This window comes from Fusarium sambucinum, chromosome IV, assembly GCF_050947815.1.
Source record: "Fusarium sambucinum isolate potato_lamoka chromosome IV, whole genome shotgun sequence".
Classification (NCBI taxonomy): domain Eukaryota; kingdom Fungi; phylum Ascomycota; class Sordariomycetes; order Hypocreales; family Nectriaceae; genus Fusarium; species Fusarium sambucinum.
The window spans coordinates 5,607,235-5,623,490 of NC_139291.1; the positions used below are offsets into that span (position 1 = coordinate 5,607,235).

At 48.2% G+C, this 16,256-nt stretch overlaps 5 protein-coding genes across 5 annotated transcripts; 2 read left to right on the plus strand and 3 right to left on the minus strand.

The window, feature by feature from the left end:
• Positions 1-486: 486 nt before the first annotated feature.
• FSST1_001867 (pyridoxal phosphate-dependent transferase) lies at positions 487-2,607 on the plus strand (the record flags this gene model as incomplete). Its single annotated transcript, XM_083227802.1, has 4 exons — positions 487-709; positions 772-1,465; positions 1,519-1,878; positions 1,935-2,607. 4 exons carry the CDS (start codon positions 487-489, stop codon positions 2,605-2,607), a joined length of 1,950 nt encoding a protein of 649 aa, XP_083092049.1.
• Positions 2,608-3,220: 613 nt separating this feature from the next.
• FSST1_001868 (uncharacterized protein) lies at positions 3,221-5,057 on the minus strand (the record flags this gene model as incomplete). The annotated part of the gene is made up of 6 exons (XM_083227803.1): positions 3,221-3,923; positions 3,979-4,104; positions 4,169-4,193; positions 4,407-4,632; positions 4,700-4,879; positions 5,043-5,057. The coding sequence occupies 6 exons, from the start codon at positions 5,055-5,057 to the stop codon at positions 3,221-3,223; spliced, it is 1,275 nt and encodes a 424-aa protein (XP_083092050.1).
• Positions 5,058-5,110: 53 nt separating this feature from the next.
• FSST1_001869 (uncharacterized protein) lies at positions 5,111-8,311 on the minus strand (the record flags this gene model as incomplete). The annotated part of the gene is made up of 2 exons (XM_083227804.1): positions 5,111-8,183; positions 8,235-8,311. The coding sequence occupies 2 exons, from the start codon at positions 8,309-8,311 to the stop codon at positions 5,111-5,113; spliced, it is 3,150 nt and encodes a 1,049-aa protein (XP_083092051.1).
• A 4,751-nt stretch (positions 8,312-13,062) lies between these two features.
• FSST1_001870 (trafficking PGA2-domain-containing protein) lies at positions 13,063-13,530 on the minus strand (the record flags this gene model as incomplete). The annotated part of the gene is made up of 1 exon (XM_083227805.1): positions 13,063-13,530. The coding sequence occupies one exon, from the start codon at positions 13,528-13,530 to the stop codon at positions 13,063-13,065; it is 468 nt and encodes a 155-aa protein (XP_083092052.1).
• A 995-nt stretch (positions 13,531-14,525) lies between these two features.
• FSST1_001871 (translation elongation factor Tu) lies at positions 14,526-15,938 on the plus strand (the record flags this gene model as incomplete). The annotated part of the gene is made up of 2 exons (XM_083227806.1): positions 14,526-14,729; positions 14,805-15,938. The coding sequence occupies 2 exons, from the start codon at positions 14,526-14,528 to the stop codon at positions 15,936-15,938; spliced, it is 1,338 nt and encodes a 445-aa protein (XP_083092053.1).
• Positions 15,939-16,256: the final 318 nt, after the last annotated feature.

Sequence of the window (16,256 nt, forward strand, 5' to 3'; positions counted from 1 at the left end):
GGTCCGTCTGCAAACCTGCACAAGGATTGGACCAGCAGATGACTCTTAGACGCTCGGCAGAGTTCTACATATGAAACGAAAAGTCGGGGGAGGATCCGAATGTGCTGGTGTTGTGATAGTGGATTAAAATGGCGGGAGTCGGTGACGGATTTATCATGCAAACTGGACCCAACGTCTGGCGGCAAAGCTGCCGTCTGGGGACACGCTTCGATGCATAGTACAGCGCATACGAACAGCAAGGGTAGCGTTTGTAAGTGGATATATACTATCGTTGGGATAGTTAATGCGTTGGCGATTCGTAAGACGACATCGAGAGATGGCGAGGGTACTTGAGGGGAGGAGTAGAACGTCTATTTCCACATATTTTTTCTTTGATGATTTTTTCCCTCCAGACTTTTTTTGCTTCCATTGACTGATCTCACTACTTGATTTGTGACTCATTCGTTGGTTTCTAAAAGAGCCAACTTGACGTCTCATCAATCAACAATGGCTCCATCCACATCATCCAAAGCCAGATCTGAGAGCAATGCTACTGTTATCTCCTCAGTCACCGCAACCACAGCGACCAAAGGTGCAGCTCTCAAGTCATTACCTTCACCAAAAGACTTGTCACATCTTTTCTCGGTAATCACAAGAAATCGAGAAGAGAGTGATATCAAGGCTTTTTACAAGTTTATGCAAATTCCTGGCATCAGCAATTTTGCTGGAGGTGAGTTAATTCGGCCTTGAGACACTTTGATAGCTAGCTATCAGTTCTAACATGCACTTTAGGAATGCCAAATGCACAATATTTCCCATTTGAGACTATAGAAGCTCAAATATCTAAACCAGACAGATGGCAACCTTCATCCAATTACCCAGAGAAGATTGAGGAGCCTGCACCAGAGCCTGCACCAACTGTGCCAACGTCCAGTCTTCATGGCTTCATTAGCCATATTAACAAGAAGGGCAAAACCATTATCAACAAAGACAACAGCAAAGAATCTGAAGCTCACAAAAAACCGACACGCATCGTAATCCCCAAGATTGTTCATGAGACAGATCCCGCTAAGAGGGTCGATCTCACCACCGCCCTTCAATATGGGCAGGTCACCGGCTACCCGCCTCTGCTCTCCTTCATCAAGCAGTTCACCAACCAGGTCCTCTACCCAGATGTTCCCTACAAAGGGGGAGTGGATGTGATTCTCAACAATGGAAGCACAGATGGGTTCTCAAAGGTCCTCCAACTTCTGGTTGATCCCTGGTACGAGGGACTACATCCCACGAGCGAGAGGCAAGGCATGATCTGCGAGACATTTGTGTTTGGCAACATAATCACTCAAGTCAAGCCACTTGGTATCAACATTGTACCTATTGAAATTGACGACCAAGGTATGGTGGTGGAAGGCCCTGGTGGCCTGCGAGAAGTCCTTGAGAACTGGGATCCTGAGAATGGTCTATTGCCACACTTCCTATACACAGTAACGTAAGTCACTCGGCAATCCTCACGGATATCTGTATACTAACACAAGTCTATAGTATGGGAGACAACCCCTCAAGCGGTGTTGTAGGAATCAGGAGAAGAAGAGAGATCTACGCTCTCGCAAGCAAGTTCGATATAATCATTGTCGAAGATGATCCCTACTGGTTTCTCCAATTCCCTTCTGCCGCCCTACACGAAGCCAAAGCGCGAGGCTACGGCAAACCTCAGGACAACCAGTCACCCAAGCCGGCCATAAAATCCGGCTATGAGTTCATCGATTCGCTGGCTCGCTCTTATCTAAGCATGGATATTGACGGCCGAGTCATTCGTCTCGACACCTTCTCCAAGTCAATCGCTCCTGGTGCTCGACTGGGTTACATCACTGCTCAGCCTGCGATAATAGAACGTCTAACAAGGTATGCAGACCCCTATTCTTGATGATTCTCGACATGTACTGACTCGTGACTTATAGGATTGCCGAGACGGGCACCGGCCAACCTTCTGGAGTTGTTCAAGCACTTGTCGCCCAAACTCTCCTTGGCCCTCACTCCACTACCCTCCAAAAATTCTTCTATCTCCCACCATCCAAGAAGTCCTCATTTACAGGCTGGAAGCTTGATGGCTGGGTAAGATGGCTAGAAGGTCTTCGTGGCGAGTATGAGCGCCGCATGATACGCATGTGCAAGACCCTCGAAGAGAATGCATTCCAATTGAACAGTTCTACACCAAGCAGTCCTGACTCCGACTGGAACATCATCACCAAGACGAGACTGATGGATTTCGACTGGCCTCGTGGTGGCATGTTCTTATGGGTGCGAGTGCACTTTGAGAAGCACCCTCTCTACCAGGCCAAGGTAGGCCGTAAATCACTACCGATCATCGACGGCCCTGCCCTTTCAAAGGCGTTTCTTATCCACAGCATCAAAGCACCTCATCTGGTGCTGGGAAGCCCTGGTACTATGTTCAGCGCTACGCCACAGATCCGGGATGAGCGTGGCTGGCGGTATGTGCGATTGTGCTTCGCAGCCGAGAGTGATGAAAACATCGATGCTGGTTCATTGAGGTTTACAAAAGCTGTCCAGAGCTTTTTTGAGATTCAGGAAATTTCGGAAATTCAGGAACTTCTTGAAGAATTGCATGGTTAAGGAATTGTATATATACCTAGAAGCGAGTGTTTTTTTGTTTTTGGATTAGGCAGGCGAAACAGGTTACACAACAAACTGCCAGGGCTTTAACAGCAAAGAATTATGAATTTGAATGATAAACAAGAAGAACAACTGAGATAGCTCATTATATCTATACAAATGAACGTGTTTTTGGATAATCTCAAGTGTGTGAGCTGGATGATTTTATGTATACTCTTGTAGCTGTAGAGTGAGTAATACGCACTACCTACTGCTCTTTTTTCATTTGAGATTGAGAGGTAGTGTATCATCATATATACGTATGTATTACCTGCCACACCATCCCAGTACTTAGACGAGATAAATGGGCAAAGAAAGAAGTTTACAAACGGAGTGCTCAATCACTCAATTGACATATCACACGTAACGTTGAACGGCTTCATTCACGCTTGTAATTAGACATCAAATATAGGAACCAATGCCGAGTCTGGCTGTAATTCATATCAAATCTCTGATTCATTTTTAAGAAAGCTCAACCTTCAAAGAAGCCATTACGCCTCGATATCAAACCATGCTAGACCCGTCATTCAGTTCCGTAAAAACCCGCTGCACACCCAGCAAGTCGGGAATCCTTTTAGTTCTGCTTCTTCTGAGCCTCCTGAGCGAAGACAGTGGCGTAGGGGTTCAGGCGAAGCATGACCTGCTTGTTCTTGAGAGGGTTCTTCTTCTGGACAGCAGATCGGCGAGTGATAGCATCTCCCTTGGGGGCGTTGATGGAGCTCTGGATTTCAGAGCTGTTGATCAGGCGAGTAAGATCGGCCTGAGAGACAACGTTGGAAGGAAGGAGGAAGTCACGCTTGTGGGCGGAAGCCTCGGTGGTGGTACCATAGATGCTGTCAAGAGCCTTGAAAGCACCGGAGGTCCAGACGATGAATCGACCAAGGTGACCACCAGGAGCGAGCTGAAGGAGGTTGAGAGCGGTGACGGGGCAGGTCTCGACACCAGTGATGTTGCGGAAGGCGGTGATGAGCTCCTTGCCATCGGTCTCAGGAGAGTAGATGACAAGAGGGCCACGTCGCTGGCGGTGGCGGCGGCCACGAAGCTTGCCCTTACCAGCACGGAGCTTCTTGGAGTTCTTGACCTTACTGACATCCTCAGCGGCACCGACAGCCTTCAGGAGACCGAGAGCAGCGGAGGTCTTGGCAATGGCAGCAGCCTCGAAAACAGCGGAGTCGATGACCAGAGGAACCTCAGGGACGGAGTTGACCTGGTGCCCACGGGCCTGGAGCAGAGGAACGGCCGCGGAGGCAGCGAGGGCGGAGCACACGGCGTATCGCCTAGTTTTCGACCGTTAGACTTCCAGTTTCTTCAGATACTGTCCAGATTGCTTACTTTTGTCCGACAGAAACTCGGACGGACCACCGGCGCCAAATCTTTGTAGGGGCGAACATGCGTCCGGAACGACACATGTTACCGAAGGCAGCTTGACCAGCGCGGTGAGTACCGCCACCAGAAACCCTAGAGCAATGTCAGTATTCGTGTTTCGTGTTGAGCTATTGACAATTGGCGGGATTATGCGGACCTAGGAATACGAGCAACAGCACGACCTGTTAGGAATTTAGTTAGCCTGAGTCCTTCGCTCATAATTGTGTTGTGTTTTGAGAATCGAATTTTGATCTCCAATTTCCGGCAAGTTCGTCTTGACTCCAGCGGCGGACCAAGACACAATGAAAACATTGACAAGTATGGCAAAGTATCTCAGCCATGAGTAACTGATCCTCCAACAAACTACCAAAAGAAAATCCTAAAATCTCACGTACCGGTACCCCAAGACTCAGCAGAGGTCTGGTGACCAGCCTTCTCGCTCACGGAGTAGGGCTGACGCTTGTTCTTAGCCATGCCGGTGTGAACCTGCTGGACAATGTCCGGTCGGATCGGGCTGGTGAAGACAGCAGGAATGGCGTGGGTAGCTCCAGTGGGAGCACCATCTTTGCCGAGAATGGTGACGGTAGGTCGGGAAGCCATTGTGAAGGTTGAGACTTGGACCTGTGATGATGCTTGAGTTAGATGAGATTCAAGAGAAACTGCATCAGCTTTGGTGTTGAAATCTTACCTCGGGCGTCGTGCGGCGTCGAAATTTGCTGAGGAGTGGGAGGTTGCAAGGCTCGCGAAATTTCACCTTGGGCAATTTTGCAGAAACCGCAGTTTGGTGGGAGGAGGAGACCCTAACCGACCCACCAGGTGGGGTCGACGATCCGCCAATAAGTATGTACACGTGACGTGAAAGACCGTACTATTATAATAGCACTGCTTCTGCATCTTGGTGATATAATCAGCTTAAAAGTTGGGAGACCAATCACGTAATTGTATGTATCATCAAAATAAGTACTATGCTGCTTTCATAATATTATATCATTCTCATCATGGCTCATCAAGGTCGCTTCGTCGTAGCATACGTAGTTACATGTCATCGTTATGCCCCGTCTACTTACTCCAAGATATCCAAAACCCAATTCATAACCCATTATTCCCATCTCTTCCATTCCTGAATGTACTTATCCACTTGCTCTTCAACCCAATTCTCATCTTCAGATGATCTCTCCAGCCTGGCCAGCTTATCGTGGATCATGGCCTCGACATCCAATCGTTCAAGTACCTTAGCCTCCAAGTACTTGGGATCATTCCATCGACAAGCCTTCTTAAAAATCTCTCTCATTCGATTGGAGTAGAGCTGGCACGTTGCAAGTGGTAGCTTTTGCGGCTTCATGTAGAAATTGCGAGCAATGACGTTGTCATCCTTGATCGAGGGCCGAACCACCTCATCAAAGCATTCGCCACAGACAGTAAACTGCTGGAGAAACTGCATGATGTGCCAATGCCCGTTGACAATGGGCTTGTCTTCCTGACACTCACTCACTGCAGCCATCTTTTCGATGTCTTGTGCAAGAGTCTTGAGGTCTGGCTCTTCTTGCTCCCGTCGTGCTTGATCTGACGTTGTTTCCAAAGCGTCAAAGTACATGACGAATCGTTTCCGTTTCGGCTTGAAGCGCAATGCGCAGAGCCCTCTAGTTGGCTCTGAACGGGAGTCGACAGGAATGAAGATGCCTGTAAGATTAGGAAATAGCGCATGAATTATCTTGACACACTGAGGACACACTGTGAAATCGTAGACAGGTTGCCGTGTGTATGGGTTCCAGAGTGTTTGCCAGTTGCGCGTGGTGACTCTATCACCCGGGCAAGGGAGACTCTTGGTGGCAGTAATAGCGTTGGCAATGTCGTGAAAGAGTCGCAGATCAGGCAGCTCGTTCTTCAAAGTAAGAAGCCATGCGATACGATACCACGGCCCAACACCAAAATCGCATGAAATCGGCTGGGATGTGGGACGAAGCATGGGCTGGAATGGGTTTCGATACTGCGTCTTTGCAAAGACAGAGCCATAGCAGTCTGGACAAATATTGAAATCTGTACGAGGTAGCGTGAGCCAGTCCACCAAACCTGCTACGGGATGCTTGCGGCGGCATTCGGGAAACGTGGTAACACCTGTCGCTTCCTGATGTTCCGAGTGACGCCGAACGGATCCTACTGGTTTCTCGAGGCGAACGCCGTCTCGAATGGGATCAAAGGCCGGTGGCTGCCAAGATTGTGCAGAAGGCGGAGGACGGTTGGTTGATGGAAAAGCCGACACAGGCCTAGAGTCGAGTGACGTTCCAGGGCCACCAGGAATAGGAGCTGGCATGCTAGGCATCGAGACGACAGAATCGCCGTCATATCGAGATCGTGACCTACCAACCCTTTCCGCGTTGCCCCGAACGTCAAAGGGGTCAACCAAGGGATCATCGTCCATAGGATAAGGAAGTTCCGATTTTGGCCTTTCGGGAAGAGGATGGTGATCCCTGGTTATTGGGAATGTTGAGGCGGGCCTTATGCTTGGAGGGACTTCTGACGACGGAGTTGATCCATTGGGAATAGGGATGGGAATAGGGATGGGGACGGGGATCGTAGGTCCACGAATCTTCTCCCTGGGACCGCTAGGTGCATCGACCTTCTCCAACTTTGGCTGAGAATCTCGTTCATCCGACAGAACAACAGACTTCTTACGCCTAGGATGAAGTTCGCGCGGGCCCTTGGGATGGTCATCGCCGGAGCGACTATCATCCCCACGATCATCACGGCCATCACGGCGGTCGTCACGTCGAGTTGTCGATTCTCGCACAGGCTCACGAGAAGGGAATGTTGAGGCTCGACCGTAATCCTCACGTTCTGGTCTTGAATAAGGAGGAGAGTTTTCCTTCCTGCTGCTTCTCGATGCGTACTCACTCCTGTAAGGGGACTCGACTTTGGGTCCTTCTTTAGATAAAGGACGGCCCTCCTTCGATAAAGGGCGACCCTCCTTCGACAAAGGACGAGAGGGTTTCTCATCAGCCCGTTCTTTTGAGAGCGGGCGAGTGGGGGCCTCACCAACTCTCTCCTTGGACAAAGGTCGTGTCGACTTCTCAGACTCGACAGTCGTACGTTTCGTCGTTGATGCAGTTGACGAGTTTCGGGTATGGCTGCTTTCATACCGTCGTTCGCCTGGCATGCTGGACACATTGTTGGGCCGTGTAGGTGACCTGCGAGCAGCACTTTGGGACTGTCCATAGTACGCTTGATCGCGGCCGCTGGCGCTGCTCTTAATAATTTCAGGTGCAAGCAGGGGATCAACTGGGATTTTGGGTGGCCGAGCAGGAGGCTGTTCATGACGGCTGCTAGCGGACACTGAAGGACGGGTACGGTATTTCTCAGGCAACTGATCATCTCGAAACTCAGTTTCCAGTCGAGGTAAATCTTGTCTGCTGCGTCTTTTCTCTAGGGGCGGTCTGCTGCGCTCCCTAGTTGTTGGTGCATCGGCTTTCAGGTTGGCGTCATATCTTCGGCTAGATCTTGCGTCTGTATAGGTGTCGCTCATCGGCCTGTCCGGTCGTTCGGCCCTCTCGATGCGTTCAGGCCTATCGTTTCGCTCTATTCGTTCACTTCTTTCGGGTCTATCCTGCCGTTCGACCCTTTCGTTTCTTTCTGATCTCTCTGGCTTTTCCAATCGCTCAACTCTTTCTGGTCTTTCCTGTCGCTCAGCGCGCTCGCTTCGTTCAGGTCTCTCAACTCGCGGAGGCTTTGACTCTGATTCGATCTTCCTTTCTGGCTCAGACTTTTTGCCAGATTCGGTGCGCCTATGTCCCTCTGCCCTTCTCTCAGGCTCACTTCTTCTGTCTGACCCGCTCCTCCTGTCGGTTTCGCCTCCTTCTGAACCACTTGAAGAGCCTGTCAAAATAACAAACCGTCGCTCGGGGTTATACTCATGAACCTCCATAATCACCGGATTTTGTTCAGCTTCCCCACGTGACGGGGTCTCTTCCTCCTGGTTCTTGGAGATGGATGCTCCATGTTCTCGCTTGAGTGAAACTTCTTCATCTTCGACAGAGGGTGGCGGTGGTCGGACTTTTGGAACTCGTGCTGGGACTGCAGACTTTGGTCGTGGTATTAATGGGTAATAAGGCAGTTGGTACGGTTGCTGCTGGGCTGGAGGTTGAGAAGAAGGACGATCCTCAATCTGCGACGGTGGACTATTAAGCGTTGTCAGCAGTTGTTCAGAGGCGAAATCGTAATACACATACGGCTTTGGGCTTTTGGCCCGGGAAGTTGTGAAGTACCCCGTCTGGAGTAGGTTCTGGATATCAAACGACTCGCCCATGATGCGTCTCTAAATGTCTGAGCAACAAGAAATCATGATACGTTATGGGGATACTGAAAACAGCAAATGCGCCCACAGGAATAAATGCGAAAGGCGTCCAAGGGCTGATGTTGCTTGCTAACGTCTGTTTTCTATGTTGTTTGTTGTCGCACAGGCCTGCTGGAGACGGGAAGGTTGGGTTGGGTTGGTTGGTTGGTGCGGGCGTGGGTTCCAAAACAAGTAGTTTCGCAGATAGTAGGTATAGCCGCGTATGTGATATAAGGGAAGGGAAGGGCGTAGAGAATGTTTAAATAAAACAGTAGACACTAGCAGAAGCAGGAAAGGACAGAATTTCGTCTGACGCTGTGTTAGAGGCGGCAACGTCGAAGAGAGAGAAGCAGAATAGAAGGTCGGAGACACCTTGGGGCGCAGTTTAGGTCGGGTTCTATGAATGGAAAGGAAACCTCTGTAGATTATCTGCCAGATGACATATGTAGTACAGCAAGAGCAGGCAAGATATACTTGAACGTCCACCCAAGCCACCATATATAACAATGTACTCCCAAGAGTGGGCGGCTGGGCATCCACCCCTCCTCTCGTCATCCTCGTCCATCTTCCATGCCTGCCCTGGCTTCTGGCTTCTGGGCCATGGGCTCCTCAGCCCTCTAACTAGCCCTCCAATGGCCCCGCCAGGTTGCCCCTCCTACGTTCCGGATGGATATGCCGATTGAGGCCATTCCATTTTACGGTTAGAAAATCACCGATTTGCTCCAGTGCAACGTATCACCACCCATCAATAGCCTACAGTATCATGTCTCGGTAAACCGACATAGATTTCAATGCAGATTTGATCGTTGTACGAGTGTCTTGTCATCCACTGTCACCAAGAATCAAACTCGGAACCCTGCTGTATGACCCTAGCCACCGCTTTCGTTTAATTGACCCTGGAGGCATGCCAACAAGTCAGCAACACGCCATGCCATGTATGTCGACGGGTCTTTTCAAGGAACTAAACACCTACAACCAGGTAACATGTTGGATTGGAATTGTCAATTCGTCTTCATATACAACCCATCACACGTAATTCGGTATAGCCGTTGAAGTAAAGGCACTCAAAGAGTTAAGGTTATTTGTGGATAACCGTCAGCCATCGAATATTATCATGAAACAATCCATGGTCTTTGCAGATCATCAATTCAAGACAGCTAGGGTCCAGAAAATAAATAGCCCAAGAGCGGGTCTAAGATGGCATAAGGTAACAAAGTTATTTTGTCTCCAAGGAAAGCAGTTCAAGTTCTCTGTATCCCTGAGGGACGCAGGGACGGTCCCGCAACTCGAGCCCACAATTTGACAAGTCGTTTAGCCTCATATATTTTCCTCCCGATGGCTTCGTAATTGCAATGAGCGGTGCATTGAGCGGTAAAGTTGCATATCTCTGTAATGGAACTGATAGCACAAGCATCTTGATAATGTAGGACATGTCCGACAGTATCTGGTGGCTGGGCTGATGTATACACCGTCGCATACATGGACATGGGCTAAAATCCATTATCTTCTAGGATTCCCATTCTCACCACCAAGTGTCCAGCGGTATGTCCAGCGGTATACCACAAGACGAGGATGGTTGCAAATGCGGTGTACTTGCAATACTTGCTGTTCAAAGAAACTCATGTTCCGAATTACAAGGTATATGTTATCGATCGAAAGTGATTCTAGAGGTTCCACCATGGCTGCAAACGCGACAAATATGCTGGCGAGGCTCACCGTTGGCGTTTTTGCATGTTTGACGCGGCAACAGCCTAACCCCGAATATCATCAAGTGACAAGAGCTCATAGTGAAAATACGAGGGACAGTACTCGGTGTGACAAATTGAGAACTCGATTCAGATGAAGTTTGGCGCCAAGAAATCATGGCTATAAATTAACTATAAATGCTGAGTATATAAGTGAAAGAAGGCACCTAGGAGAGATGCCTGTTTATATTAGTGACTCCTTTACATGTTCCAGCGTCGACATGTCATATTTCCTTGGATAGATATCTTGACTTGTTAGTCAGAAGTTACTCTTCAATTATTTGAGGTGACATTTGCTGTCATTACCCTGAACCTTGTGGCATTTGAGTGTTCAATGCACATGCCCATCAAGTTCCTCGGAAGAACGGCAATAATACCAGCAATAGTAACTTGGGAGTGCTATATCACAAGAGTTATATACTACGTTTATTTTGTTTATTACATGTACAATCCACTGTTATTCACCCTTACCCGCCTTCATGGAGCTCACGAAAAGGAAAGTTGGAAGAAATTCAAGTGAATGTTGCTACACAGGAAACAGTAGTCCAGATGCTGAATGTTTCATTCTTTTATGTATAGTAGCACATACAAAGATTTATTTCAGCTTTCTAGACACAGGCACTAATATGTATCCAGCCGCCAGTTTGATGTATCAGCCTCCTTAACAAGCATACGTTGTACACAGACCTGATCATCACATCTTTGCTATACGTTTCCTGAAGTGACAAGCAATATAAATAACACAATCAATATGTTCTTCCTGCAACCTACTTCTTCTTAAGTTTATAACACTAGTCCTGTATTTTTGCTGTAGAATTCTAATTATCCTTCTTCTATATTTTGAGTATTAAATATATAAGCTATGATTGTTGTGCAGAGTAGGTTCTTCCCTAGAGGCTTTCGTCTGCGTACTCGATTATTCCTACTAGGTACTCGCTTAAATGGAAAACATATTCAAGTAAGGATATAGGAAGCAACCCGGTTCTTCTATCTACTACCTAGTACCTTAGTAGTTTGGAAGAAGCAACAGTATATGTAACTCAGCTAGTCTTCCAGAAGTTCTTTACATTGGGTGCATTGTCCAAAGTTGCTCTAAGGAAACATGACAAGCAACCAACAAGCTAAGCAACAAGCAGTACAGGTAGCTGGGCTATTTAATGGGGATTTTGTTTCTGCTAGTGCCAGGCAGGTAACCGGCAGGTTTCAGTGACTGTCAGATGTTGCAATTAATAACTGAGTGTAGAGTGAGGAGGAGATTCTACATCTTCCACAACAAAACGCCGTACAATACTGTCTGCTAAACGCTTCGTCGTATTGAACACCATATTTAACTTCTGGACCTTCCAACCTGCAGTTGACTCTGTATCATAGAAGCAAAATCCACTGAATTTTCCTTAGTACGCATGCAACTTGGTCTTCCCATCACAAGCTAGCCCATTGGGCAGCACCGCTATACAAAAACATATGGTATACATATACAGGAGTTTAGACTTTCTGGATGTCTCCATACGTTCAAGTATAAAAAAAAAAAGACGCTACAGAGCGAGCACCTAACGGCAGATCATGCGGAGACGAAAGAGAAGATCCCCTGTTATTTATCGACTGAATGCAAAACTGGTATGCATACATCTTGCAGTAGAGAACACGTCAACCAAGACCGTCGAAACCACAAGAACTCGTTCAAATGCCTGGAAGAAGGGTATGGAATGGTGTTCAAAACAAGAGTTCCATCCCCCATACGTGGCGGCTCACAACGAAGAGTGCAACGAAATGCCCAGCATAGGTAACGAAATCACGACTGCCCGTACAAACAATTTCAAGAGCATTACAAATGAGAGCATGAAGGAGAATATATCCAATGTCTAGTGGACGACTACAAAGAGTCGTTCAGATATTGTCGCAAAATTCGCCAACAACTAGAAAAGACCACCTAGGCAAACATTTTCCATGCTAGATACCTGGATGTACCGAATATTATCTACACTGGATAAAAATATTTACACTGTTCGCATCGGAAAGCGGTTCCGATTCACTTGTCCCTATAACACTAAAGGTCGCCAGCAGAGTTGGAATTGTCATGACCAAAACCCATCTTGAGAAACACTGGTAACGCCATATTCATCTTGGAAATATTGAAGAGGTCATCGAACTCGAGTAGAAACCTGTTAAAGCTCGTCCATTGCAGCAAATGTCATTATTCGACGTGATATATGAAAAACTATGAGGATTGGCTTCCTCAAGACACTGAAGCTGACCAAGATGATGACTTGGAGACGGTGCCGTGATTGATGGAGAACATGATCCGAACGAGCCCCCTGATTTTGCTTTAGCAGAAGAATATCTTGAAAACATCGAGAATGATGAGGCAGTTAGTGTACAAAAGAAATAGCCAAAGAACTGATCTAAGGAGTATCAAACTGACCTACTGATTTCGTCTCTTATGCTTCTACCAGTCAAGCTCTCTGGTATCCGAAGGGATGTTAATTGACTGACACTGGTCGTATTTAAAGTTTCACCTACTTCATAGATCTCTCAGTTGATACGTGGATATGTCACTTGGTCTGCCATTCATTCCTTGATGGGTAGTTGCAAGGGCTGGGTTAGTTGTTGAGCTGTTGCAATGGATTGGGCAAAGGATAAAGAAGGACAAAAGAAGTAGCTTTGACTATAATGTCAATTAAATCGTATTTAGGGGTTCTGCCCGAGGGTGCAAAAGCGACAAGTGCACTACAGCAGACTCAGTTTGAATGGTTGCATATGTTACCAAAACTCCGAAGAAGAAACCAAGCGGAGGACTCGTATAAAGACCTGAACGTGGGCTTCGACGTGACAAGATACTCGGATACCATGTTGTCTCCCTGTTGCCACAGCCAGCCCAATTGGCAATGTTACTCATAGTACAATACTCCATCCATGGTTAAAAATCTAGACTAGGAATTCTCCAATGATCTCTTCAAGCAAAGCCAACTAAAGAAGCGTCTAGTCCTCAAGAAGGTCTGCGATATCCTTGTCGTCGTCCTCCTCTTCCCTTCGTCGCTCCTCAGCTTCAAGGAGGTCCTTCAACATAGTTCTCTGCCTCACACGGGCCTTCTGGCCCCAGTCAGCACCGGTACCGTCGCCCTCCGCGTCGATTTCGGGCTCGTCCTCAGCCAGTCCGCGCAGCTCGTTAGGGGAGATCTGGGCCTTGCGCTTGTCATTGGCGTCGTCGTCCTCCATCTTCTGAACAGCTCCTTTCGTGATAAACTTCAGGGCCAAGGGACGGAGAAGCATGTAACCGCCAACTATGACGATAAGACGTATCCATGCCTTTGTGTCCATTGAGTCGAATGCAGTTGAAATGTTGTTGGAGGCATTGGCGCCGTACTGCAAGAACTGAGCAGTGAACTTGCCAAAAGCATTGAGTTCAGGGTGTTCGCCTTGGCCTTGTTGTTGAGCCATGGGATCCATTATGAATATGTTGAGTTTTTATGAGTGAGATTGGTTGTGGTTATAGATGAACGAACCCTTGTTCTGAGCTTCTTGACGATGATGCGTTTCTTGATGTAAAGTTTAAATGCAATGCTTGGCGTAGATGCAAGGTGGCTTTTGTTGTAGTAGTGTAACGGAGTCGCACTAAGTCAAGGTTCCACGCGAATGGTGAGTGAAGAATTACAATTGAGGATATTCAGTTATTTTAGGAATGAATTGGACAGAGGGAAAATGACGGAGCTGATAAGTTGAGGCTTTGAGTCGAGTTTTATAATGGCGCGCGACTCGGGGAGGTTGTTTTTTTAACTTGCCCGATGGGGCCGGCGCTCACTGGCCAAATTCTGGAACCTGTCTAGACGTACCCGCTAGACAAATGAGGGTAGCAACCTTGAATGAATACCAGTGATTTTATAGCGCATAATGAAGTTTTGATGATGGTAGGCGTTAATTAAACAAAATAGTGTCAATAATAAAATCTACTTTTAGAGCCATTCTTATTTTAGTAGACGATACTTTTATAGAATACAATCCAAGACAAAGATGTGAATAAGAGTTCTTACTTTTTGCCCCATCAACATCCAGAAACTAAAGACTCACGATGCGTATCATAGAAAGCAGGGATTGTTCTGTCACTTTATTAGATGATATTAGATACATATACAAACTTCTAATCTCAATGATTCTTCATGAACAAATAACGATGCCACGTGACTATTCTTATTCCCCAGTGCCTGAGTGGACGCTTCAATCCTGGCTGGTTGGACAATGGCTCCACCAAAAGAACAGACCCAGACGCCTTTGGAGCGAAGCAGAGCTCGAGAAATTTTCGAGGCCTCATCATAGCCGTCTTCCATTTCCACCTCCATCCCCCTCCACTCTCGACAGCACCATTGTGTGTTTTTCTTCCTCTCCCCTCCCTCAATTCTCTCTTCTCCTTAATTCGTCCTTTATAATACCCATAGGGAGTCGTCACCATGTCGACCGCTTTCCGATCTCTTGCGCCTTTCCTGCGCACCGCTCGACAAGGGCTCCGGGCTAACCCCGTCAACCCTCTCCAGTCCGCCTTCAACAAGCAGAACGCCTCTGGTGTTCTCAACCTCTACCGAACATACGCCGTCTTTGAGCGATCAAAGCCCCATGTGAACATTGGTACCATCGGTCACGTCGATCACGGCAAGGTACGTTATCAACAACAACAACGACCCCGCCATTATTCTCGCAGACTGGACCTCAGCTGACCTTTTATTTTCTAGACCACTCTCTCTGCTGCCATCACCAAACGCCAGGCCGACAAGGGCCTCGCCAACTTCCTCGAGTATGGTGCCATTGACAAGGCTCCTGAGGAGCGAAAGCGTGGTATCACCATCTCTACCGCCCACATCGAGTACGCCACCGACAACCGCCACTACTCCCACGTCGACTGCCCTGGTCACGCCGATTACATCAAGAACATGATTACTGGTGCTGCCAACATGGACGGTGCTATCATCGTCGTTGCCGCTTCCGATGGTCAGATGCCCCAGACCCGTGAGCACTTGCTGCTCGCCCGTCAGGTCGGTGTCCAGCGAATTGTCGTCTTCGTCAACAAGGTTGATGCCATTGACGACCCTGAGATGCTTGAGCTCGTCGAGATGGAGATGCGTGAGCTTCTCAACACCTACGGTTTCGAGGGTGACGACACCCCCGTCATCATGGGTTCTGCTCTCATGTCCCTCCAGAACCAGCGCCCCGAGATCGGTACTCAGAAGGTCGATGAGCTCCTTGCCGCTGTCGACGAGTGGATCCCTACCCCCGAGCGTGACCTTGACAAGCCTTTCCTCATGTCCGTTGAAGATGTCTTCTCCATTGCTGGCCGTGGTACCGTCGTCTCTGGTCGTGTCGAGCGTGGTATCCTCAAGCGTGACCAGGAGATCGAGCTTGTCGGTAAGGGTCAGGAGGTTATGAAGACCAAGGTCACCGATATCGAGACCTTCAAGAAGTCTTGCGAGCAGTCCCAGGCTGGTGACAACTCCGGTCTCCTCATCCGAGGTATCCGCCGTGAGGATGTCCGCCGTGGTATGGTCGTCTGCGCCCCTGGCACTGTCAAGTCTCACACTCAGTTCCTCGCTTCTCTCTACGTCCTCACCAAGGAGGAGGGTGGCCGACACACTGGTTTCCAGGAGCACTACCGACCCCAGCTCTACCTTCGAACTGCTGATGAGTCCATCGACCTGACCTTCCCCGAGGGTACCGAGGATGCCTCCAGCAAGATGATCATGCCCGGTGACAACACCGAGATGGTCGTCACCATGGGCCACCCCAACGCTATTGAGGTCGGTCAGCGATTCAACATCCGTGAGGGTGGCCGAACCGTTGCTACTGGTCTCTGCACTCGCATTATCAAATAAGCGGTGTTTTAGACGGGTTAAGGAAAAGTTTATGGGTGTAGTGTACGAATTATTACGTTTATATGTACTATCTGGCAATGTCTTTCTCTTTGAGTCCATATGGCTCTTGTATATTAGGTGGCCTTGGGGCTCAAAGATCTCCGCTTTGCTTCCTCCCGTTGTCTCGACGATTGAAATTTAGACACAAATATAGGAGGCAGTAATAAGACTTGTAAAACTAGCACGTCAGCTGCGGCATGTGATTACTCGTCCACTCGGGCTGCGCATCGATTACTTTGTTGATGACCTTTACTGTCATGATGGCGTGATCACGGGTGG